At 47.1% G+C, this 25,415-nt stretch overlaps 2 protein-coding genes across 2 annotated transcripts in view; one reads left to right on the top strand and one right to left on the bottom strand.

The window, feature by feature from the left end:
• LOC126522045 (cytochrome P450 3A24-like) overlaps positions 1 to 25,415 on the top strand; it is a 281,688-nt gene that overhangs the window by 199,413 nt on the left and 56,860 nt on the right. The gene's annotated exons all lie outside the window — the stretch shown is intronic.
• On the bottom strand, positions 17,738 to 24,761 carry LOC126522047 (cytochrome P450 3A6-like). The gene is made up of 4 exons (XM_050170829.3): positions 24,463 to 24,761; positions 22,342 to 22,531; positions 20,364 to 20,572; positions 17,738 to 19,050 (listed from the first exon to the last, which is right to left on the bottom strand). Exons 1-4 carry the CDS (start codon positions 24,670 to 24,672, stop codon positions 18,088 to 18,090), a joined length of 1,572 nt encoding a protein of 523 aa, XP_050026786.1. The 5' UTR covers positions 24,673 to 24,761; the 3' UTR covers positions 17,738 to 18,087.

Raw genomic sequence — 25,415 nt, 5'->3', positions numbered from 1 at the left:
ATGGTCCGGCAGTTTTTATTGTGGTGGCCTCAAGTGGCGGCCACCACCACAAAAACGGCCGGACCATTCTTTTTAATAAAGTTTCTTCTGGATGGACCTTCTTCTGGATGTTTTGCTGGATGACCAGCGAAGCTGTAGCACATCACACTGGGTTTCGTAATGGCAGTCACGATAGGTTTGTGATTACTGTGCTATACACTTATTGGTTCGGTTACAACCTTAGACAGAATCTTGGTCAAAGTTAGATCTATACACGACTGTTGTTGAGTAGTTGAGTGACTTAGATAGGTGTGTCATAAGAAGCCAACAAACACTGACACCAAGGACACCACAGGGAAAATTACTTGCGCTTAATAAATGAAATTTCATTTATTAAGCGCAAGTAATTTTCCCTGTGTTGTCCTTGGTGTCAGTATTTGTTGGCTTCTTATGCAATGACTAATAAAAATCGGGCCCCTCGGTTAACCCTCTTTATTCTCGTTTATTGGATTGGTGTGGCACTTCAAACCAAACTTCTCTAGCCCAAACCGAGGGAACCATTTCTTGTCTGGTCTTGAAATGCCCACATTGAAGTCTCCCCAACAAGTGATCACAGGGGCAGTGTCATCACGGCTAACCTATGCAAAGTACGTGGTCATGAACCTCTCGATAGCACTCTTGGGTGTGCCTGAAGGCATATGCACAGTGGATATCACAATTATCGCTTTTGTTTGTACGGCAAAGACATCCATTCCCACAGTCGATGGCATTGCCCTCTTGCGAGTCAAGAGGACAAATACACATACATTTTGTCCTTTGTGTACATGGCAACGACTCCTACCCGTCAGTATGTTCTGTTCACAAGGGACTTGAGCCTTACGGGGCTATGAGCCACTGAATTTTTGGTTGCTTACGGGGTACGAACCATTGATAACTGTTTCCGATATGTCGTCCTATGTTGTAAACGTATGTTGTATATATCCTTTGTTGTTTCCAACAGCCGTCCTATGTTGTATACGTGATTAGAAAGAATGTAGGCACTGTTCACTTTACTTTACTGTGTGTTTGTAGCCTCTGCCTTACGAGACTATGCGCCATTGAATTGTTTTGCTTGCTTACGGGGGAATTGGCTATTGATGATTATAGTTTTTCTTGACACACACGAAAAATACATTGAACCCTAGCCATATCAAGCTTCGCTGTAATAAACAATGTGGCCCCCCCTCCGCCCCCCCCCCCCGCCCTCTCCAAATATCCTTATGTTTTTTTCTGAAAGCGTCGTTCCTACGCTGAAACTTGCACATGACGGCAGGTGCAACATGGTTAAAAAAAAGCACCACAAAAGTGAGCAGAAGCCATATTTTCAAGCGTTATATTTCGGTTTCCTTTCATTTTGGCCTTCGTCATCGACTCGCACATATGACCCGCAAGCCTCCGCGTCTCCGTTGTCACTGGCATCGACCACTCGCTGCGCCTCGTGATAAGGAAAAAATGCAAACATGAAAGCAACATTAAAATAAGCAAAAAGAAATGCATAAGCGCATCACAACCCGACAGTCCACTAACGTGAATGAAACGGCTTTAGTCATGCGACGGCTCTAGATGCGCTCGGAAATTTCTGCTAGGAATTGCTAGACGTGCTTCTACACTGCTTATACTCCGAGGTAGCCTACACGCCCTGCTTGCTTCATCATTTATGGAAGAAGAAATGTAATTGGTGTGCACGCACTATGGCCCAAAGAAATTTTCTGACGACCGTTGTCTTGATCCATTAAAACGACTATAGCGACTATAGCCTCCAGAGCCAGTGAAGAAGAAGACGGCTAACGCGCAGGTAGCCCGAGATAGAACACGCTGGCGCGCTTGTCCTGAACGACCACGGTATCGCCTGCTCCAAAGATCACGCGGCACCATGACTAGCTGGCCTAACTAAACCCTGGCCACGCTGGCTATCTCTTCGCGCCGCCTCCCACAAATTGGTGACCCGGACGACTGAGCCCAGCCATGTCAGCGTCAATGCACCGACTCTACCAAGGCGAAAGTGACGTGTCCTCACGCGGTCCGGTAGACGTTCCGCGGTTGTAGGGTGTCCGGGAATTCTACATCGACATGCCGGACATCTGGTTCATGTAGCTGGACAGCCAATTATGTAACAACGTTCCAGGCTGCGGCTGCCACTCCCCGGCTGCTACTCCCCGGCTGCTACTCCCCGGCCCCGACTTCTACGAGAACTTGAGGGCAGCCGTCCTTGCTCACTATGTCACCTGGAGCGCTTAGTCACAACAGCTCTAGCCATTTGAACCGTCGAGTCATTCCGAGTCTTGTCATCCCACATCGCCTACGTCCACCCGTGCCGATCATGAGCACGTGCAGGCCCCAGCAACAAACCCTCATTTCAAAGGCAGTTGCACGACGACTCTTGCCAAGGAATTCACTGGGCCAAACGCAAGCGCTTTCGGTTGCACTATGGCCCGCCACTCTCCTTCCTTGGCCGTTCCCGCAAGCTTTTCGTTCGAGGGCGCCTCACTCATCACGGATTCAGAGACTCTCCCACCGGCTCCACTATGGGCAAATTTCACTGTCGCAGGCACGGCGACGCCACCAGAACAACCTTGGCGATGCCTTCAGCGACCACTGCAACACTGATGCTATCGGCATTCCAGACTTCGCCGCAAGCAGCAGAAGGTGAGCCTTCCAGTGTTCTGTGCTCGTACCTTCCTCGGATGCATGGCCTACCGAAGGTTTGCAGGAATTGCCATGCCATCTGGTTTCTTCAGCGCGAGGATCACATCTGCGTCAACGTCAGTGACCAAGACTTGCGCTATCGCTACTCAAGTCTCGAGCTGCCAGACGGCTCCGACGTTTACAGGCCCTGGCACCGGCGACAACCTGCGGCAGGTCGTGATTTCGCACTACGGCAGCACTGTGGCTGCGCCTCGCCCACAACTTACGCTGGCGGTGTTGCCTGGTACATGTCTCTCGGATTGCGTGAGCCCGGCACTACGAAAGACGACGTCCTCAACGCACAAGACCCTCCTACATTGTCAGCCACGACAACCAGAGGGCTATTTGTGCCCTTCGCCGTGACACGGACTTTACCTGGACTTCTTAACGGACACTACGAATTGCCACTTATATATATATATAGGCTTACCGTCTCTCCTGTTCTTATACGTGCGCCTTATGCACATATTTCAATCGCGCTTCATACCAGGAAGGGGGCGCTGTAGCTGCGCCACTATCGCCTTCATAGCCGGTGAAGAAGAAGACGGCTCACGAGCAGGTAGCGCGAGATAGAAGACACACAGGCAGAAAAAAATTCGCTTTTTCAGCTCCTACGTTAAAATTGTTAACTCCTTTGTTTTTGTACACCTAATTTAACCACCCGATTCATGGACAATCCCCCACTGTGGGTATGCGCCACAGCCACTCAGGAAAACAATAGTAACAGCACGCTGTCATTCTCGTGCCGAGCGGCCTCGGCCGCTCCAGAGATCCCGTGGCACCATGGCTAGCAGGCCTTAAAGGGCCCCTCACCACACTGTAAAATAATTTACACCCTAAAAAGTGAAAAAGGGTGTAAATGTGTCTATAACTCACACCCTTAGGGTGTCCATAATTTACACCCTAAAAAGTGAAAAAGGGTGTATATGTGTCTATAACTCGCACCATTAGGGTGTCCATTATATACATAACACCCTAAGGGTGTGAGTTATGGACACATTTACACCCTTTTTCACTTTTTAGGGTGTAAATATTTTACAGTGCAGGCCCCATAGCACATTTTGGTTATACGCTGGAAGTTGTTGCGTGTCCTCTAGGGAGCGTTCTGCCACAAAATTTTTTTTCAAATCGGCTCATTAATAGCCGAGATAGAAATATCTCAGTGCCGCGAACCCATGATTTCAGAGGACGAGCTCCACTGCATAGCGAGACACTCTCTCCACTCGCCCAGTCTAGCCCCTGCAAGCGAAATTCCATCCCCTGCGTTTTCCCATACCGGACCTCGAGAATCGCATACGCGTACGTCAGTGGCCCCGCCTTCATTTTTTTTTCTCCTCGCTTTTTTTTTTCGGCGCTAACCACTTCCGCTGACAGCGTCGCGCGCGAGCTGTTGGCTCGTTCGCGCAGCGCACGATTTTGCGCGCTGTACACAAGGACACATGCCTAGCCATGTAATTAAGTGCTACACGAATACTAAGGCAGAACAAGCGGATCGCAGCGCATGATCACGCGCTGGAACGCGGTGGAAAATGGCATAGTTTTGGTACCTGCGCACGTGACTGCACCGCCGTGGGAACAAGCACACGAAGCGGAAGTACATCTCTCTTTGTTGGGTGCGCAGCAAAAAAAAAAAAAAAAAAAAAAAAAGGACGCAGACATTCAGCTTGTGTGTTTTGTTATTTCCCTATAGACTTCAATTTGTCAATTCGATCACACAAATAACAGATGGCTCCTGAATCCTGGGAAGAATGCAAATTAAAGCGCCGCTTTAAGAAACTTATCACAACGCATGTAGAGCGTCAATATACATGGGAGTGCGACGCGTAATCACTCTAAAGCCGGTCCGTAGGTATGGTGTAGTCCCAGACGTATTATTTAGATCTGAAATTAAGCCGCGATAACAAACACAGGCGAACCTGGAAACGGAACAATACACTCTGTTCGTTGAGGATTTGTTCGTATTATAATTTATTCTTAAGAAGATGGACAGCTTAGCAGTGCCCAGCACAAAGTTCTACCGCAGCTCCAGTCATCGCAGCAAATCTGCCGACTGCCATGAGGAAAATATCATACTTGGAATCATCGCCTGCTGCAGAACTTGCAGCCCTCGTGCCGCACCACCTCTTATTGACGCCAACCGCTAGTATAAATGGCTTTTTCCACAACTGGAAAGTGTTACTGCAGTTCTTTTTTTTATCTCAAGCTTGCGGCGCAGTGTGCACGAATGATTGGTGTACGACCTTACAGATCGCGTACGCCATCTGGATAAGAAAGGACGCCAGGTCACTTTTTCAGGGGCTAACAAGTACAATGGGCGGCACCGCAAACTGCGTTCCCTGCACTCCAGCCCAAGCCTATACGATATTCAGCGAGGCTGTCTAGCAGGGCCGCAGCCTTTTTGTGTAGATTATGGTTGGGCGTGGCGTTCACCAATGCCTACGCGTGCCGCATAGTAATGGGCGACATGGCATCCTGTGATTACGGCAGTGACGATGTAATTAGTAATAATTTTCTGTGCCAGTGTCCACAACATTGTCTTGCACTAGGCGCTGTGTTGAACCAGTTGAACGACAGCGCCTCTGTCTTAACAGATAATTTTGCATCGCTGACGTGACCAATTAGCGCATCAGAATGCCGCATAAGCATTAAAATGTTTTTTATGGTAACGAGGCTTGTGTTAACGCCTGCAGTACTTTCTGCGTGCTTGTTTTTTTTTTTTTTGCGCTATCTTTAGGATAGCGCATATTGATGCGGGCGAACTGCGAAAACGTCTGTGTCCCATTCATTGGAGGCATGTTAACGATGCACTGGTCGCGAAACTTAATCTGGGGTCCCCCACTACGGCGTGCATCATAATCAAATGGTGGTTTTGGCTTGTAAAACACCAGAATTCATTCCTTAGGGTAGGAAATGGGTAATGAAGGCTCACAGGAATTCCACATAAAATTGACATCCCTTACTAAACATCCCTTATATAAAGTGTATCACTCAATACACCGCACGTGTACAGCAGTTCTAGCGTGATAAAAAAAAAAAAAGACGCGGAGGACATTTGTGATTCCTTATCGATCCATCGATCTGAAACGCAGCTGTGGAAATAATGAAGCCAAAGGCAATTTGCGGGAATATGTGACATAGCGTGTACCGGCTCCTGTATACGATACGGTGCACTTTACGATGTAGCCTGTGTCATGTCTAAAGTACAGGAGAGCAAATTAAGCAGGAAAGCGGCTAAGTGCGCTTCGTGAGAATACGGACGCGTGGCTAAGCCTAATATGGCGATAACGACGCGTGTGGCCTCGGGCCCGATTTCTTTGCAATTAAATCATTCTCTTCCTCGTCAGTTACATTATGCGAAATGTTCATGTCATTCTTTTGTAAAAATGTGATCATCAATCGTCGGACAAAGGACGTCTCAGGATGTAGCCAGTGTTCCAATAATGGGGCTTGTCTTATCGCAGTTTGCACAGTTTTGCTCTCAATGACATTCACGTCTCGTGCGTGCACATGGAACCGGAAAGCTCAGATATTTTTTATCGAGCTTCTAAAACGATGAACCTGCTTTTTTTGTGTTTTTACATGATGTAGTAGTATAAGTTGGCGGCACTAGGTGGCATCGGCTACTACTTATCGCCTGCAGTAGAAAAAATATGCTCTTACAGAATTTGTAGCAATGTGTGGCACAAAACTATCGTAGAAACATTCAGTCAGCGCTAACGTAAAGTTCTGTGCCTAATTTAAAGAACCCACAGTACATGAGCATGCATACTGTTGCATATGTAAAAACAAGTGCTTCGAGTTGTCTGAGAACACATAAGAAGTTCGCAGTTTCACAGACTAGTACGCATACCGCAGGTATACCTACACGTAACGTACTATATAAACATATTACAATCTAAGAAGCATATATTCGAATCATTCATGTATCTTTCAGCAGACACTAGAATTTATTATATATCTAAGATACTGGTGTTTTTAAGAAGTGTTTTAGTGCGACAAGCGATTTTCTGCGAAGTCCCGCTGCTGGCCACTGACCGGTGCATGGTCATCGATCTATTAGCACTTAGCGTGCCCTCAAACATCTCTTCTTGCAGCTTTCGGCCTTGGACGCTCGAGGAGGAGGGGATGCACATATTCTTCTGGGTGGCCAAAAGAGCACTGCGGACTAGGGCAAGCATAACCATGTGCAGAAAGTGCCAAACAATCATAACAAACAAAGTTTTCTGCTCATAACTTTGTTATGCGCAGAAAACATTCTGCGTATGCCATGGCGGTTTGTCTTTTCGGATGTTTTTGGAGGGCTCTGTTTGCTTCCTTCTTGTTTTTTTAATGCATTGTGACTCACGTGATCTGTGACATCGTCCACTGAATGTATTTTTGTTCGGCTTGGCGAAAGAATTAAAAATCATTGTTGTTAGTAGCACCTGTGCGCCCAATGTGCCTTCGTCTGTCCTTGTGTTTCCCTGCGCTCAGCCAGCTTTAGTCAAGGTGTATCAACAAGGCTGTTTCGCCATCCTTGTCGAATATTTAGTGCTTCTTTGTTATTGTGGGATCGATTCGCAGCTGCATCCACGGGTAGCGAATCAGAATCCTTTCCGGTTAACCTCCCTGTCTCGCCCATCCTGTTTATCTCTCTCTCTCTCTCTCTCTCTGAAGTACTTTCAGGAATATTCAGTGACCTGTGAATCACTGAAACGCCATGATGTGATTCTTAGCACTTGCTTTTGTGAGCTCTTTCAATGTTTCGTACAATAGATATGTATTCAACGATTTCTTTTTCAGTGATTTTTAGTGATGCGAGTGCGGCTTGAGAATCTCTAATTATTCTGACGCCTTGAGCTCCGTGTGATACTGTTCCAGAGTATTTGAAGTTAATTAATCTTATTTAGTCGTCGCTTTCATTTTTTTCTGATCATTGCATAAATTGCATTGCGTTTTATTCGTTTTTCTTTTGTATGCATATACATATAAGTATCCATGTGTGCTGCCCCTAATACTTGGGCCCCCATTCGGGTCTGCAGCATTTTATAAAAATTAAAAAAAGAGCCATTTTTGCACATTTTCTGCTGATTCTATGAAGTGCAAGGACGATATAATAGCAAGGAGTTCTGCGACTGCGGCAGATGTCACTCGGGATAAGTTAAATGCTTAGTGTAACGCGAAATATGCGACGAATGCTGATTCAGGAGGAAATATTGCGGCACGATCACAATCCGTTAGTATACACGTGGATATACTGAGGATGTAGGGTGCACATGTGCTATGCTGCCAGTTGTTGCACGGCTATCGTGAACATGTCTCTCTAAGCTATTATTCCCTCAACCGATAATTCAATTTTGGGTGATGCCAGCATACAAGGAGCATAAGTAATGTCTGCTTGGTGTAAGTTAAAGCTAGGCAATAATGTTTTGTGTTTCTGAACGGCCTTGTGAATCGCGCTTTTGTACCTTTTACTGAGAGCCTGGTCTAGTGTGTCTTTATGTTGGGTTAAAATGCGGTAAGCATGTCGACAAGTTTCAACCGTAAGCAAAACTGTAAAAGGCTTATAAAGAGCTTCAGCGGTAACTACAAAGTTACAACTACAAAGCTCAGATTTCTTGCAAGACATAACGAGCCGCAGCGTAAAGTAAACGTATGGCGCTGTAGGTCGACCTCCTCAACGACACATGGGAGCACCTAATGCACTACCTAGAGGTTCTTTCTTTCTTTCTTTCTTTCTTTCTTTCTTTCTTTCTTTCTTTCTTTCTTTCTTTCTTCATTCATATTCAGTCATTGCATCTTTGCTTGCTTATTCGGGTATCAGCCATTCCTGGTGATGTTATTTTTTGTCTCACTGGACTAGACGCAGATTTTTTCGGTTATGAGACAGTGCAACGAGCCACATATAAGATTTTCGCCTTAAAAAGAAGCAAACTAAGAACATTTTTCTTCGGGACGCCTTGCGCAGTGCTGCGGTAATTGCTGCGCATTTCGACTGTTTGCACAGATATGTTCATTTCACTCAAAAACTTTGATAACCATCGCAGTGAGCAGGCTCTGAGGCCAAGCTCTATCAAACTAGCAAGCGCAAGTACTTTGCTTACAGTGTCGAACGCTCTCCGAATGTCTAACAATACTGCGATTGTTAGGTTTACACGCATGCATCGATGCATCTGACAACATCAAACAGCACATTCGCATTACAACGCCATTACAAGCCGGAAAGCACACTATATAGTGTGTTTAAACCACCACTGCCTTCGACCAGCTCACCATCTTCTACAATCCCTTACAAAGGCGGCTTGTGAGGCTTACGGGTCGGAAGGAGCCAAGACATACAAGGGTCTTTCCAGGTTTAAGAAGTGCAATAAAACAAGCGACGACTTTCCATGAATACGGAAGAGTCTCTTTGATCCCGATATCGTTAAATAACTCTAAAAGACTCGTCCTACTTGCTGGTCCGAGTTTTTTTTTTTTTAACGTAATGTACGTAACGCCATCTGGGCCCGCTGCTGATCTTGTACTGAATAATGAACCTGTTGTCCATCTCTAACTTAAGCCATGAGTAAGTAGCCTTTGCTGTGTCGCCTCTTTAAACTTTAGACGACACTGCGAAATTCTCCAGAGTCATCCTGTTTTCGAAATCTCTACGTAATCCAATTGTGACCGAAGCGAGTCCAAGCATGCTATAAGAAAGTGCTTTGTTTTGACCGGTCGTCGACCGGGCGTTTGGAGAGCTTTCGATAAAGGTTTTCGTTCGAGCCATATCTTATCGCGCTAAAAGTGAATGTCTGCTAGGCTATTCTTCGGGGCTCAGCTCGGCACCATAATCCCCAACGGTCAAAGCCGCGCTAATGGAACGGCGACCCCGTGCCAAGGCGAGCACTCATTATGAAACGTAGAGCGTTGGGTAACAACCACGCGGCATCCATTTCCCGGCGGATTAACGCAGCAGCCAACTCCCCCTCCCCCCCCCCCTTTCCCACCCACCCTTTCACTTCTCCTTCTCGCGTGATTGATTCTATAATCTCGCTTGCTCCCACTGGCCCGGCTAGTACGCCATCATTGTTCCTACTTGTATTTTGTGCCCGCATACCTTCAGCTCGGATTTAATAGTGGCGAGCAACTTTCTTGCTTCAGCTGTACCGTTGCAAAATATTGTCGTCGGTTGCACTTTCGTCGTTGCAAAAGCAGCGGTGTCATGTTTCAAAAGCTACAGATTTAGCCATGCTTCGTCTTTTTTTTTCTTTCTTAGAGAAGCAGATTAACCAGTAGGTTGTGTAACTAGACAGGGGAGAACATTTACTTGAAACTACCTTGGGTTTTATAACCATAGCAAATTTATAAGCAACGCAGGGAACCTAAATTACGTCACGAGAAGCTGGATCGTTCAGGCTTGAAAGAGTAAAACTATTCGTGCAATGACTGCTGCTAGCACCTTACAGCCCCAACATTCCCTTAAATAGTCTTGCTGTTGCTGTTATCCAGAGCCTCCATACCTTGTGCAGGAATGTAAAGGCACAATGGATCACGCCCCCTCCCCCATTTTAGAAGTTAGAACTTAAAACCAGCCGCTATCAATTTTGCCACTCATTTCAGAGTATACCAAGAATTGCAAAACGAACTTATTTCTTCCTTCGTATGCATGAGAAGCGCTAAACGCCAGCCTATATTTTCCCCGTATTTCCTTTTATGTAAGAAAGCCGAATTGGAGCGACGCTTTACTTGAGGGACTAAAAAGAAGGAGCCACATCTCGTATTGCGTGCGCTCTACCTATAGCTCGCACGATGGCTTTAATCAAAAGCAGCGACTACGGATAAGTAAGGGAGTGGAAAGAGGGGGCTCAGCAGGCTCGCTTTTCAAGTTTGTGGCGAAGGGGCGAGGTCATTCGCCAAAGGAGATGGGTGTGGATCGATCCGAAACGAGATTGCCAGCGAATGTATAAAACGCGAAAGAGGACACACGTCGTGCACGCCTTCACCACACGTGCGCGACCTGACAGCGGGCTGTCCAAAAGGTCAGAAGGCTGCTGTAGAAGGGATTAATGTGCGTGCTCCAGAACGAAGGCAGTTCCGTACAGTAATTTTGCTGGTGGAACTATGTGTTCAATATTCAACGCTATTTTAGAGCGACCAAATATCGTGCTGCCCAATGGAGTGGGTTCAGGCGGCTTGGGTACAAGCACCTCCAAATTCCTGGATTGCGGATCAAACGTATCTGTGGTTGAAGCCCAGAGTATAGATACCAAATGAAAGTGTCAAAGCGCAGCGCTATCGCTCTCATAATCAGCGCATCATCAGCGCTATCGCTATCGCTATCACTGTTATCGCTCTTAACTGCCACTTTTTCAGATCTTTTGTACCCTTTGGTTAAACTGTCTGCGTTCCATCTCGAATTCGTTACCTCTCTCTTGGAAATGGTCCAGATGCAGTGAATGCAGCTGGCGGGTTGTTCAAAGTGCGCATTTGAATAACCACCTCGGACATATCTGAGAGCATGCGCTATTTGCTTCGAGCTTGTACCAGGCGTTTAATTAACGAACTCCTTCAGTACTGGTCACCGTCGACTTGAGCAACGCGTGTATGGAAGGCCGATGGTTCAGTAAATGGGAACGCATATAGTATTCAGCGATTCAGCAAGAGCGAAAAATCTGGAAGATGCTTAAGCATTGCCTTTAATAGGGGAACACGATAGCATTTAAAGATCCCTGACTGCTTCTTGATGTTAGGTGTAACATTAAGAGAGAGGAAGAGAGCGGTGTGGATCAGAGAGCAAACGGGAAAAGCAGATATTCTAATTGACGTGAAGAGAAAAAAAATGGAGCTGGGCAGGCCATGTAATGCGTAGGATGGATAACCGGTAGACCATTAGAGTTACAGAATTGGTACCAAGAGAAGGGAAGCGCAATCGAGAACGGCAGAAAATTAGGTGGAGTGATCAAATCAAGAAATTTGCAGGCGCAAGTTGGAATCGGTTGGCGGAGGACAAGGGTAATTGGAGGTCGCAGGGAGAGGCCTTCGTCCTGCATTGGACGTAATAGGCTGATGATGCTGATGATGATGAGTGCTTCTCACGCTTCCCGGCGAGTGCAGCTTTGTAACCGTAATGTTTACCGGGAAACGCTGGCGACGGACGCTATATGCACGAAGGCTAGTGGGCGAGCTTTCTGATAGCAACGCGGCCTCTGGCGTGACTCGCGGATGCGCAGAGGCGAGCACCATCTGGATGCTGTTGTTGCAAGGAACTGAGCTCAGTACGCTGCTCTGTGATTGGTAGAAACGCTGGAAAAGGAGTTTATGTTTGAGTTCCCGCGTAACTTAATTATGGTTGCTGGTATATTCAAATTACAATCCGACGTTATCATGTCTAGGTTGTGTTTATGTTCTACTTTACAATTTTTCAGACGCATCTTACTTGGAGAAATTCAGTAAGTTCAGTAACGCCTCTGCGCCACGCGGAGGGCCTGCGTTGTTGTGGTTCGATATGATTTTTCGCTAAACGACATCTGACGCTAGACACAGGATTTTACGCGACACGAGACCCATAACGCTATCGCGTTGATAGGTGAGGATCAAAAGGGCCCAAGCGTGTCAGACCCAAGTTCCTGTGGCACCTCAAGATGTTTGCGTGTTCCAAAATAAGAACGCGTGCTTGTTTCCTTCGCCTTTCTCAGCGCTTGTTGTGTTGTCTTGAGCTTTGCTGTTTTGCAACTTCAGTAGCGGACAGGATCATTGACCCGCACGGACTTAAACGAGGCTCTCGATAACATCTGGACTTTGTAATGCATACAGTCGCGTGCCGTCGAGATGTAAATGGTGATTGCATTATCGAAGTTCAATATGCGCTGCTATGCGCGCAACGCACTCACTCAAGCTTTCCTCGAGTTTTCGATGCTCCTGTATTCCGCAGATAAGCAACGAGACCACTTTGATTTCTTTGATACGCATAGACAGACAGCGTTTGCTAAGCATGCCGATATTTTTTTTTCCAGCTCCACGCGCCGGTAGGCTCACGGGTCAGATCGAGATCTCGATGATGGAACGAAGGGAGACCTGAGACGCCGCAGGGACCAATCTGTTTACAGCAACCGACGAGCCACGACTGGGCGATTGTCGTCGCGGAAATTCTTTATAGGAAAGCGGAAGTTCGTGCACACTGGCGGTCTAATTCTTCGCCAGCACTGGGCAGTCAAGTGCACCGAACGGTTCCGTGGTCAGTGAAGGGGTCTGCGCCCTTCCAGCACTCGCAGTGAGGACCTTTGACCTCGCAATGAAGTGGACTGTATTCTGTCGCTCTCCGCGCACGCGATGGCCCGTAGTGATACAATCGTACGACTTCCGGTTGTCTCCGTCGTGGTCTAACGCCACACGCAAGTAGGCGCAGCAGATTTCCTGGTGTGTACTTACGCATGTATGTATGGCCAAGCGTACAGCAAGCCTTGCGAACTAGGTCCGGCCACGCTTTCACAACGCGACAAAGTCTGGAAGCGAGAGTCGTGCAAATGTCTTGGAAGTCGTGTCACGTATACGTGTTACTAGCCTCTTCGCTACTGGGAATTTGCGTTCTGCGCGCCGAATAGCGCAAGGCCGCGTCACATTTCGCGTTTAGCACGTTGATGAATTCATGATGAGCAGGCCGGATGGATGCGGCCAGGCTATATAGGAAGGCTTGGTGTCGTCCACGTTGGCACTCTTCACCATAATTTCACGTGCGTGCGAACACTGAGCACATAGCCTCCTCCCTTTAAATCATTAAAACGGTCCTTGTCAAACGCGAAATCTCTGTCGAGAAGCAATACGGCGGTGCGGCGACACGGATATTTGTTCCTTGTTCCTAGCACACTCACTTTCGCAGCTGCCGGAACCAAAACACAGCCGGAACCAACCACCGTGATAGCAGCAGATCGCAAACAGGTCTTTTCTGCGCGCGCACACAGGCCTATTCGCAGACGAAGTTGTTTTTACATACAGTTATAACTACAACAAGCCCACGGCCTTATCGGCCTTACGAATTTATTTTCTGTTAATACTAAAGTATGAAGGATAAAAGCAAATATCAGAGGGAGAGAGAGAGAGGGAGACAAAAGTGGAGGAAACACAAGGAGGTTCGCCAATGTGAGTACCGGCTGGCTATCCTGTGCTGGGGAAAAGGGCGAAGGTAATAAAAGTTAAGAAGAAGAAAAAAATGAGGAAATTTCGCACAATATAGCGATGCTACGCACTACCACACTCAGCGACGCTCGCACAATTCACAAGTGCTTAAAAACTTGAGCACAGTCCTTGAGGGCCGAAGCCCGTCATGACCAGTGTCATAGCACTTTTCCATGAAGGGGCGATTGTCGAGTTTTCCGAGCGCGGTCGCGAGCATCTTTCTTGACACATTGTAACGGGGACAGTCACAGAAGAGGCGCTCGATCGTTTCCTGGCAGCCGCAGATGTCGCGAGAAGGGCTGTCGGCCATACCAATGCAGAAGGAAGAGGCGTTCCCGAATGCCATGCCGAGCCACAGGCGGCACAGAAGTGTTCTTGCCGCTCGTGGTAACCCTGGTGGAAGACGGAGTTGCAGACGTGGATCCGGTATATGGAGACGTGCGTTCGTGAATTCACTGGTGTTTCACAGAGTCTGCGTAAGCTCGCGTGCGAGGCAGCGAAGACTTGTGGCTGTATCTGTTCTTGACAGTGGTGTTGGTGTAGTATGGGCACCATCGTGGGCCGATCGGGCAGCGTCGTGCGCACTGTGATTTCCCCAAATCCCGCAGTGACCCGGTATCCACTGGTAGATGATGTTGTGCCCCTTGCCGATTGCGTGGTGGTGGAGTAGTCGGATGTCTGCGACTAATTGCACGTCACAGCGGCCTTCGAGTCAGAAAAGATGGACTATGACTCTGATAATTTGTGACCAATGAACTACGGAGCAGCACAGATAACTGCGAGTTCTGCAGCTGTCGATGGCATAATGTTAGACGTCTTGAATTTGATGGTGACAGATCTTGGGGAAATTATCATTCCTCCAGCTGAACTTTTGGAGGAAACAGAACCGTTCGTGTAAACATGGATGCGTTCCCTGTGCTTCTCATATAGGAATGAAAGTACGGTTTGTTTGAGGGCGCAAGATGACATCACCGTTTTCTTTTTGATGCCGGGAATGACAAGAAGGGCCTGGAGTGGATGCAGGCACCACAGCGGTACAGATGACCCTGCTGCAGGCGTGAAGTTTGACGGTATAAAGTTTCATACTTGGCGGCAATAATCCTGCTAAACGCTGAACGAGGTCGAGTGGCAGGAAGAAAGGCGAGATGATGCGTTGGAAGTCGGGTGAAGTGGCTCATGTGCATCCTTAAAGCGTCGACTTTAATATACGTATTTATGTGTGTGGTCATGCGCGAGTGCTATTGTTGCTGCCGTGGATGCACACCAGGGAAGCCCAAGACATATTCGCAGAGCTCGAGTTTGCACAGAGTGGAGGGCATGGAGGTTGGTCTTACGAGTGCCACCCAGAACAGGTAAGCTATTGCGTAGAAGATTCAGGAACAGTGCGTTATAGATTTGGAGCATCGCATTCACAGATGGACCCCATGAATTTCGTGCAATCATTCTGCGCACATGCGTTACGACTAATTTCCTTTTTAGGTAGGAGACATGAGGACTCCAGGAGAGGCCTCGATCTATTATCACTCCTAGAAAGCGCTGCGTTTTCTCGTAGGTAATAGGCTCCATTATTTCTGACAACGCACGGTCTCATTGCTTTGCGCGTGAAAGCGACCACAGAGCACTTCTCTGAGGACACCTCCAGACCTCGTGTTCGAAGATAATCTTACCTTATTGTGGCGGCTGTTCTGGCGCGCACCTAGGGACGCGTCACTCCTGATGACCAAATGCATATGTCGTCTGGGTAGATCGATCCGTGGACGGATTGCACATAGGTATGAACCAGGTAGACGAGCACGAGGTGAGAGTGCTCGATGACGACGTTATTCGACCATCAAAAAACCCGTGGGCATCGCCCGTAGTGATGGTCAAAAACAAAGACGGCAGTCTATGTTTTTGTGTCGACTACCGTAAGCTGAACCGGGTGACAAAGAAAGGCGTATACCCATTACCGCGTATCGACGATTTTCTCGACAGGCTGAGGTATGCCCGCTACTTCTCGTCGATGGACCTAAAAATGGCTATTGGCAAATCGAGGTTGATGAGAGAGACAGAGAAAAGAGTGCTTTCGTAACACCTGATGGGCTTTACGAATTCAAGGTCCTGCCTTTCGGCTTATGCTCAGCTCCAGCAACTTTTCAGCGACCCATGGATACAGTTCTGTCAGGCCTGAAGTGGCAGACATGCCTAGTATACCTCGACGAGGTCATAGTTTTATAGTACACGTTCGAGGAACACCTGAGACGGCTGCTTGCGGTTCCACAAATGATACGGTCCGCCGGTCTAACACTGAAAGCAGAAATGTATCACTTTGGTTTCGAGGAACTCCAGTTCTTAGGTCATGTTGTGAGTCGTCAAGACGTCCACCCTGACCCCGACAAGATCACGGCCGTCGCAATGTTTCCAGCGCCAACGGACAAGAAGGCAATGGTGCGTTTCGAAGATTTCTGCGCGAATTACCGAAGCTTTATTGCCAATTTTTCACATATAGCTTCACTGTTAACGCGCCTTACAAGAGAAGACGTCGCCTTCGTATGGGGCGAAGAAGAAGAAGCAACGTTTAATGATCTCCGACAGCGCCTGCAAACACCTCCTGTACTGGCTCACTTTGACGAGGATGCTCGTACCATGATACATACGGTCGCTAGCAACGTAGGTCTACGCGCTGTGCTGGTGCACTGGAAAGACTCAGCCGAGAAAGTCATTGCATGCGCAAGCAGGAGGCTCTCACGTGCTGAATCTAATTACTCGACCACAGAAAAGGAGCGCCTTGCGGTGGTATGGGCAGTTACGAAGTTTCTTCCATATCTCTATGGGTGTTCCTTCAGTGTTGTCACCGATCACCACTCACTTTGCTGGCTAACGAACTTGAAGGATCTGTCCGGTCGACTAGCGCGTTCGAGCCTAAGGCTTCAAGAATTCTATATGACAGTGGTGTACAACTCCGGGCGGCAGCACTCCGACGCCGACTGCCTTTCAAGGTCACCGATTAAGCGGGAAGTCACAGAAGATGATGAAGCCATGGCTTTTATAGGAGTTCTATACAGGGCCACCATTGCTAGTCAGCAGCGGGAAGACAGCGAATTGATTCAGGTAATTGATTCTTTAGAAGGCCGCATTACAAGCGGGCTAAAAGCATTTGCGAGAAGCTTGCCATCATTCTGATTCCGTAATGATGTTCTCTACAAGAAGAAGTTCTCTTCAAGCGGAAGCAGCCGCCCACTTGTCCCAACGTCTCTCTGTCAGGAAGTCTTGCAAGCCTGCCACGGTGAACCGACATCTGGCCACCTCGGCTACACACGAACACTGGCCCGAGTCAGAGAAATATTACTGGCCAAGGATTGTCACTTTTATGAAACATTACGTGCGCTCGTGTCTCGATTGTCAGCGACGCAAACCACCACATATGAAACCGGCTGGGCTACTTCAACCTATCCAAGTACCCACAACCCCATTTGCCCAAATCGGGATGGACATTTGCCTAAATCGGGATGGATGTAAACCATCACAGGCGATTCCATGTTCAATGAGCCGGCATTTGACAGGATGTCTGAGCTAAACACTAGCAGCTCGTAGGGAGCGAGGTGTGCTACATTGCTCGTTTCGGGAACTGGCCAATGCAGCCGGGAATTGAACCCGCAACTTTGTGCACAACTCTATGTCGCTATGTCCGCTGGTGCACCGTGGCTAGTAGGCGTGTCACTAACTCTATGGAAAATAAATTAAAACTCGAGAAAGCAAGTTGGTCAAAGCGACAAAGTCGCTAATGTAGAAAATATACCCGTAAATTTATTTGGCCGACAGAGAATCATCAAGGTGAGCAGCTTGAAGAATGTGTACCGTACTGTGTGCGCGGTAATGAACACCGCGTGGTCGAAACTAATCAGAGCGCCCCCCCCCCCCCCCCCCCCTGCGGATAGCCCCATAATCCGATCGTGGTTTTGGCGCGCATGACCATAGAACTTTTATTCTTGGCATGGGTGTCAACGGATGTCTTCAGTCCTTGGATGTGCCACATGTATCCCAAAAGTTTGCGCTGGACGATGTCCTGCGAAAAAGCCTTACGTGTGAGTGATCACAGGCGGTCATTCTTTTCAGCATAGACACGCACTTCTGATAGGGTGATATGGGTTGACGCGCACAAAGAAAGCTATATGGATAACCTCTAACGCATTGATTTGACGAATTACTTGCTGATTGTCTCGCTCTCAAGTATGAGCAATGACGCGAGCACTCTTGACAGCTTTATTGCCGCATTTAAGCTACCGTCCTCGCTAACCTGCGCTCCACTCTGACCGTCACTCCGTCTCCTGGAACGAGTGTCAGGCTAGGCACGGATAACGTGGGCGGGCCAGCGGTCTCATCGCGCAGCGTCAGCTTAAAATCACGTAGAAGTCTAACGAGCGCATATTTCACCGCTAGGAACGCTATCCTCTGGCCTATGCACACCCTGGGTCCTAATCCAAAAGGCATGTAAGCTCCGTTGCGGTAACCTTCGCTGTTTTCTTCGGAAAACCTGTCCGGACGAAACAAGTCCGGCTCCGGCCAAACGTCAGGGTCGTTATGGATGAGCCACGGTGTAACCATCACATTAACACCAGCTGGAATGAACTGTCCACAAACAGTCGTGTCCACAGTGCAACGCCTTACGACGTACAGTGGGACGGGTGGGTAAAGACGAAGTCCTTCGTAGATCACCATGTCGACTCTTTTCAGGCGATGCATTTGGCCGAAGCTTAACTCACCGCCTTCTTCTAAAGGAAGCACGTCATTCATCTCCTTGACTACTTTTTCTTGCTCGCTTGGGTGCCTGGCCAAGAGATACATTAGAAAAGAAAGCGTGGAAGCAGTAGTTTCGATGCCAGCCAATAGAAATATTGTGGCGTTAGACGATACGTAATGATCGTCCAGATATTTGCCTCGCCTGCTTGGCTTTTCTTGTGCTACGTCGGGAGCTTCTGTCTGATCGTCCAGAAGCGTCCGAAGCACGCTCGGTTCTTTCCGAAGCTTTCCGGAACGGTGCAGTTCAACGGCGTGCTGCACGTGATTCATAACATTTCTGAATGCTCTGGCATGCTTTGTTAGTGGATATATCAATGTAAGAAGAGCGCGTACAACAGGAACCGTAAAGGCAACCTCGATGGCCGAGTTTTCCATGTCCTTGATGACTTGCTTCAGGCTCTCCAGAATGGGCTCGTTGCAGTCTTCTTGGGATCTCACCTGTGAAAGAATGAAGATAATTATTTAATTTCTTTGTCAAATGTTTACGACTTTCAGTGAGCGCTGGCATGAATTTTCTTGAAAGAATGCCAAGACCGTGTTACCCATTTTCTAGAAGCCGATACTGGAGACAGCTCGCTTTGAACTTATCTTCTACCCCAGCCTGGAGAGCTTTTTTCAGACGTTATTTTTCTTACGGGAAGAAGCAGAAATTCAACATGTTGCTACTGGATACACGTGACAAACGTTAGTGCTATGAACTGTAGATGGGAAGTAAGAGGTTGTGCGGCGTCAGTTTGCATAAATGGCGGCAATGTGTGCCGTCCTGTGATCTACTTGTCGCAGTATTCGCGTCAAGAAAAAAAATTGAACAAAGTTAAAGACCTGTCAACACTGGCTGCATCGCCAAGTTCATAAAAGTATATGTGTGGACGATAGGCAACAGCTCAGCTAGGTGAGCTCACGCTCACACATTGGCGGATATTTTTAGAACGAACTTTGCATAGACGTAAAGGGAGCACCCTTATCATATGTCGAAGCAAATATTACGATGGGAATGGTAAGGCCACTAAACGTCTGCTGCCAGCAAGGCGTTGAGTAATGAGTACTGCCATCTAGCCTTGACTTCGTGCACTAATGCGATACCAGAGTCAAGGCAGACAACACAAAGAAAGAAGCAGATTCTAGGTCTCTCCATCGTAAAGCTTGCTTCTTGCTCAATGCTGACCTAGAGAATGACGTGTCTTTCTCCAGCTATAGGCTCATGCACCTAAGCGCGAATTAAACCGGTGTCACTCTTTCATGAAATTATGACAAAGTGCGCGTATCTTTGATCAGAGGCCTTCTAAACAAATGCGATAAGCGTTAGTTAGTGTAATCACTGCAGTTTTGTTATTTACGTACATACGAGAATTGTATTTTTGAAGTAAACGTTGCCGTGTTTAAACCATATATATGTAGACACGGAGACAAAGGACAAAAGCGTTTTTTTCTCTAAACATAGGTGCGAAAATAAAAAGAAAATAATGGTCTGTAGGCCCCGTATTGCTTAGTTGGGTTTATTTTAATCAGTATAGTTCTCAGTCTAATCAATAGAATCAATATAGTCCGCCAAGCACTCCTTACTGTCACAACGGTAGAGAGAGAGAGAGAGAGAGAGAAATGCAAACAAAAGACAGAAAGGTTGACCAGAGATTATCTCCGGTTGGCTACCCTGTGCTGGGGGAGGGCAAAGGGATGCGATCGGTGAGAGAGAGAAAATGATAAAGTGAAAAAAAATACAGCGGTAGAACAACACAACGGGGTAAACGCACCTGCTGTGCCAGCACCGAGTTCATGATGAATTCGAAGGAATAATCCAGTCCACAGTTAAATACTTCCACGTATCCGCTTCTCAGGCTTATCGAAGATATCCTCTCTGCAAATCTAGTGGCACATAAGTTTGCTATTTGAGAGAGATCTTTGATCATGCCCGAACTGAAGCCGTAGTTCAACCTTGCCCGCACGTACTTCCATGCGTTGCCTGTAAACACAGACAGAAAATATGTTATAAAGTAAACGTGCCATATAAACGCGGTATACAGAGTCCATTATGAAAGTAATGGGCATTTTCTGGGAAAAATAGATTTATTGACCGCACCTGTACAAATGATTCAAATTCTTCAAAATACTCTCCCCCTGCATCAATACACTTGCGGAGACGTGTCTGCGACGCCTGGAAGGCACCCTGAAAGTCCTCGATGGGAATATCTCTCAGGAACGCTGTAACATGCTTTTGGATGTTTTCCACGGTGTCCCAATGCTTTCCTTTCAGAACTCTCTTCAGTCGGGGAAACAAAAACAAATAAACAAAAAAAGTCGCGCGGTGCCAAGTCGGGACTGTAAGGGGGATGGGGGACCACCGGCGTGTTGCTCCGGGCCAGGAAGTTGGTAACGATGAAGGAAGTGTGGCTGCAGGGGCATTGTCATGGGGGAGCTTGACAGTGTCTTTGATGCCAGTCCTCACGTGCGCGACCCTGCGTTTCAATCTCTTGAGCACCTCCATGTAAAAGGTTGAGTTGGCAGTTTCTCCCCGTGGCACAAACTCCAAATGGGCGGTTCCTCGGGCGTCAAAAAAGACAATGAGCATCGTTTTGATGCAAGACTTGCTCATTCGCGCTTTCTTGAGGGGGAGGGGGGATGATTTCGTGTGCTACTGGCTGCTCTGCTTTTTCGATACTGAATCGCACTCGAACATCCAGGATTCGTCTTCGGTTAAGACAGCGTCAATAAAGTTAGGCTCATTTTGAATCAAATCCGACAATTTTTGACAGCGCAAAACTCGAAGTTCTTTCTGATCTTCCGTCAACACCTTCGGCACAAGCTTCGTGCAGACTTTGGGCGTTTGCAGATCCTCGGTCACTATTCCATGTACCGCAAATGTGGACATGTGTAGAGTAGAACCCTCGCCACATTTCCCGACCGGTCTTTACGCGCTGCCATGGATAGTCGCGTCATAATAAAATCATGCGCATTACTTTTATAATGAACGCTGTATGTTCTTCATTTTTGCAAGGTCAGCTTGCAGGGCTACCACTAACTTGCAAAAAAAGCTTTCTTTTTAGTCGTATAAGACTGTGAGCGATACTGTGCTAAATAATTAATTTATTGTGTAATAGTGGCTGCTTTAGTCTTTCGCAAAAAAATGATAGTATTCTTTAGACGGAGAAAGGAAAAAGTTAGGAGGGAGTGTCGCGCAACGGGATTGAAGCCAAGGGTGTCGTCCGAACACGTGGTAAAAACGTTGGAGCGCGCGGTAGGTTTTAGTACTGCCGGTTTTTTTTTTTTTTTCGATATCCATTCGCATGGAAGAAGAAAAAAGTTCCTCTACGTCGGCAAAACTCGATTCTTGCTCCGTGATATCGACGCAAGAGGTCACGTGTTGGGCCGACACAGAGCAAAGGGAATGGCGTCACGGAGCGTTCGAATTTTTTCCTTCCTCCATTGCATCACTTCATTGCATCATTGCTTGCATCACTTCCATAAAATGCGGGAGCAGATAACAGAGCCAGCGAGTGATAGGAGGTCACTAAGGGCAGCTATCGCTTGCTTGCGCCAGACGCTATTATAGATGCCATCCCATTACCTTCTTGCTTTCACTCTGGTGGGGTTGTAAATAGAATATACGCGCTTAATACACCCGTCGAATGTCAAAGCCACGTGACTTCATGAACACTTGCAAATGATTTATTTGCGTTTGCACAGTTTATTTAGTAACTTCTAACCTACTGATTAACAGATAGTTAAGCTTACCGCCAAGCTGAAAAAGGCTGCTTTTGAAAGGCTCCGCATCCACAAACACCGTAGGTCTGTCCTGAAATATGGCCGCTTGCTTGACAAAGCACTCGTGAGCCATTTGTGGGTCAGTGATAACCAAGAAAGGCTCACTACCGACGTAGACGCCGAACAGCTTGCCATACTGCTTTCTCCATTGCACGTAAGTCTGGAGAAACGAAGCATTTGTACGTCATTTATCCTCTCAGCTGCACCACGCTTACAACATGAAATAATGTATCGACCTTGGCTTACAGTGTACAATACATTGTGTTGGGCTAAGTGTTATTTAATGATTTGCTACAGTGTGCCAGACGGATCAATGAGGAAGAAAACGTCTGACGCGTCTAAAAGGTCATTATTTCTCTTTCACGCACACAGCTAGAGAAAAGTTCTGCGAGACAGATTGTTAGACGTGAAAATCACTCAGTGGTTATAAGAAGGACGCGCGCAGACTCCCATGTGCACGTTTAAAAAAATGATTCCTTGAGCAGGAAATAGGTGCTTAATTTTACGTCGAAGCACCATCAGCACAGCAATTTTTCAACAATGAAGCAAGTGTGAAATTGTGGCATTAATAAACGCCGCAGAACAAAATAAGAATGGTTGCGAAGACAACATTTCAGCAGGTAAAAGTGCCGTTGTCAACCCTGAAAGTGTCTAAGTGCATAAGGAGAGCACAATACACTGCTGCAAGAACGAGAAGAAAGGCGGTTAAACGAGGGGCCTGATTTTTATTAATCCCATCATGAGAAGCCAACAAACAAAGACAACAAGCGCAACATAGGGGAATTTGTACTTGCTAAATGAATTAAAGAAAATGATAAATTAATGGCACCGAAAGTGGATGAAAAAGCAACTTGTCGCAGGTGGGGAACGATCCCACGTCTTCGCATCGCGCGTACGTTGCGAGCACGTGGGATCGTTCCCCACCTGCTTCAAGTTCTCGGCAGGCCTCGTCTAGCGTTCTCGTGAACAGTAGACGAGGCCTGACGCAGCTACCGCCTCATATAACCACTTTTAATGCATGCCGTGTGTATTGCAAGAATTGTCAAAACGTTTATGTGACATTTCTGTCTGTGTTATACAAGAAACATATTTTTTTTCCCGCTGAAAGGAATCTCCTAGGTTCTCACAGGGCAACATTCAATAATGCCTAAGAGCGTGACGCCCTCAAAATTACGCAAATACAAAAACGCACCATTCACTTCTGTCGAAATTGAGCGCTTGTTTTCCACCCATGAAAGCTTCTTGCGAGTGTATAGAGGCACAATATTGAAGTTCAAAACCTAGAGATGACAACCATGTGTTACTGTGATAGGTTTTTAGACCTTACGTACAGTATGCAATGCTTCTTTTCTATGGGAATCTTTGTTGACCTTAATGTATTAGACACAAAATTTAGCTTGTGTCGTTAACCGCTTAGCCGCTTTCCTGGCTTATAGTTTGTGTTTTTATGCATGCTCAGCTTGAGGAGAATGTAAGCAGGAACGTTTGCCTATAAAACATACACCACCAACTCACAGTGCTAGAACTGATGTGTTAAATATGTTCGTTATAATATGTGGGTTTACAAGAAAAGAAAGAAAAGCGGCCTCTTGTGCGCCCTGTACAGCCATGGGAAACGATGGCGTGCACAATAAGGCTACCTCACAAGTGAACGCTACTTCAGGTTTCTTAACATGAAGATCGGCACTAAACATTCAATACGGAAAACGAGTCGCTGTTTGTAAACAATTTCTAGTGCCTGTTTCGACCCCTGTGGTGTCTAAACTGAGGCGTCAAGAGCCCGTTTTAGGCTATTAGTACCCAAACTTTAGTGCCTCAAACTGCTTCCTCCAAAAGGGATCATTTCACAGTATTCGACGCTGCAGTTTCTTTCTTTAGCGCTGCATAACTGTTTCTAATCTCCGAAGAACTCGACCGAGTTTCCATCCGGCACGGACGGGTACACTTCAAGCTTTGAACATGTAAACAATTGAGCTAACCTATATACACACACTGTGTTAATGGCACAGGAAAGGCAAGTCCACTATACACGGATCCTAGAGGTAACCACTAAGCTATAAGAATGTTGCATGATGCATGCCTTTCACACACCTCAATACGTCTGTGGTCCGTCTCCTTGAGATTTCCCCAGATGAAGTCTGGCTCTGGCCCTGGAATGCCGAGATCCTTGAACAACCTGAGTCTGCGACGGCGTTTTAGCAGCCAAAACACGATTGCAGCCGCGGCAATAGCAGCAACGGCGGTGGCGAAACCCGTCGTTTTCTCCATGTAACCACTGAAAAGTAGCCATTTATTGGCCATCTGATAGGTGATAGTTGTGTGCACCGTGTGTCCCTGTAAACGCGGAGCAGTCACTGAATACGTATGCTTCAAATAACTGAGCTGCAACTCATTCACAGCTGCACATACACAACACAACACAGCACAGTGCAGCGGATAAAAGGTGTTGCTTGACAGCGAAGAAAGAGCGTGAATTCGGAGCAAGGATGGAAGCAACAGTTGTGAATCAAAATTCTGGCCCTTACATATTATAGTCAGCGTGACATGACACTGTTGGGCGTTCCACCTTGTCCCCATTCGGCTCTCGCGGTGTTTCTACGCGTTAACCCTCGTTGATGAACTTAGCGAAAACACAACAAAGAAAACAGAAAAAAAGCTTTCGCGAATCGCTTTGTTTTATTTTTGAACACTGGAAGGCTCAGCGGAGAACTGAAAAGACGAGTCTTTGGTTCGGAGCTCTCTGCCGAAGCGACGCGCTTGTGCTCGCAGACATTCTTTTTTTTCTTTAATTGCACCAACAATCACTGAGTGATTTCGCATTTCCGTTACGTCCACCCTTGTCTAGCTAGAGCAGTCTGCGGCGCTATCTCGCATTTCATCTCTGACACCCGTATTTTTTTTTTTTTTAGTATATTCTCCATCAACAAGTCGCGTCCCACTCCCCCGAAACCTTTTTCCATTTCGCTTCTGCCAGAGGTCTGACGCCGCCTCAGCGAGAGATTTTCCTTTCAACTACCAAAACTTTTCATCGACACTACATTTTC

This window comes from Dermacentor andersoni, chromosome 6 (assembly GCF_023375885.2).
Source record: "Dermacentor andersoni chromosome 6, qqDerAnde1_hic_scaffold, whole genome shotgun sequence".
Taxonomy (NCBI): domain Eukaryota; kingdom Metazoa; phylum Arthropoda; class Arachnida; order Ixodida; family Ixodidae; genus Dermacentor; species Dermacentor andersoni.
The sequence above is the reverse complement of the archived record's forward strand: the minus strand, read 5'-3'. Positions and strand labels throughout refer to the sequence as shown.

Bases quoted from the DNA above. Each gene is read 5' to 3' on its own strand.
- LOC126522047 (XM_050170829.3), bottom strand. From the start codon at position 24,672: ATGGCCAATAAATGGCTACTTTTCAGTGGTTACATGGAGAAAACGACG. The intron at 20,573-22,341 runs GTAAGCTTAACT...CTGTGTTTACAG, and splicing joins CAGCCTTTTTCAGCTTGGCG to GCAACGCATGGAAGTACGTG. The intron at 19,051-20,363 runs GTGCGTTTACCC...ATTCTTTCACAG, and splicing joins ACTCGGTGCTGGCACAGCAG to GTGAGATCCCAAGAAGACTG.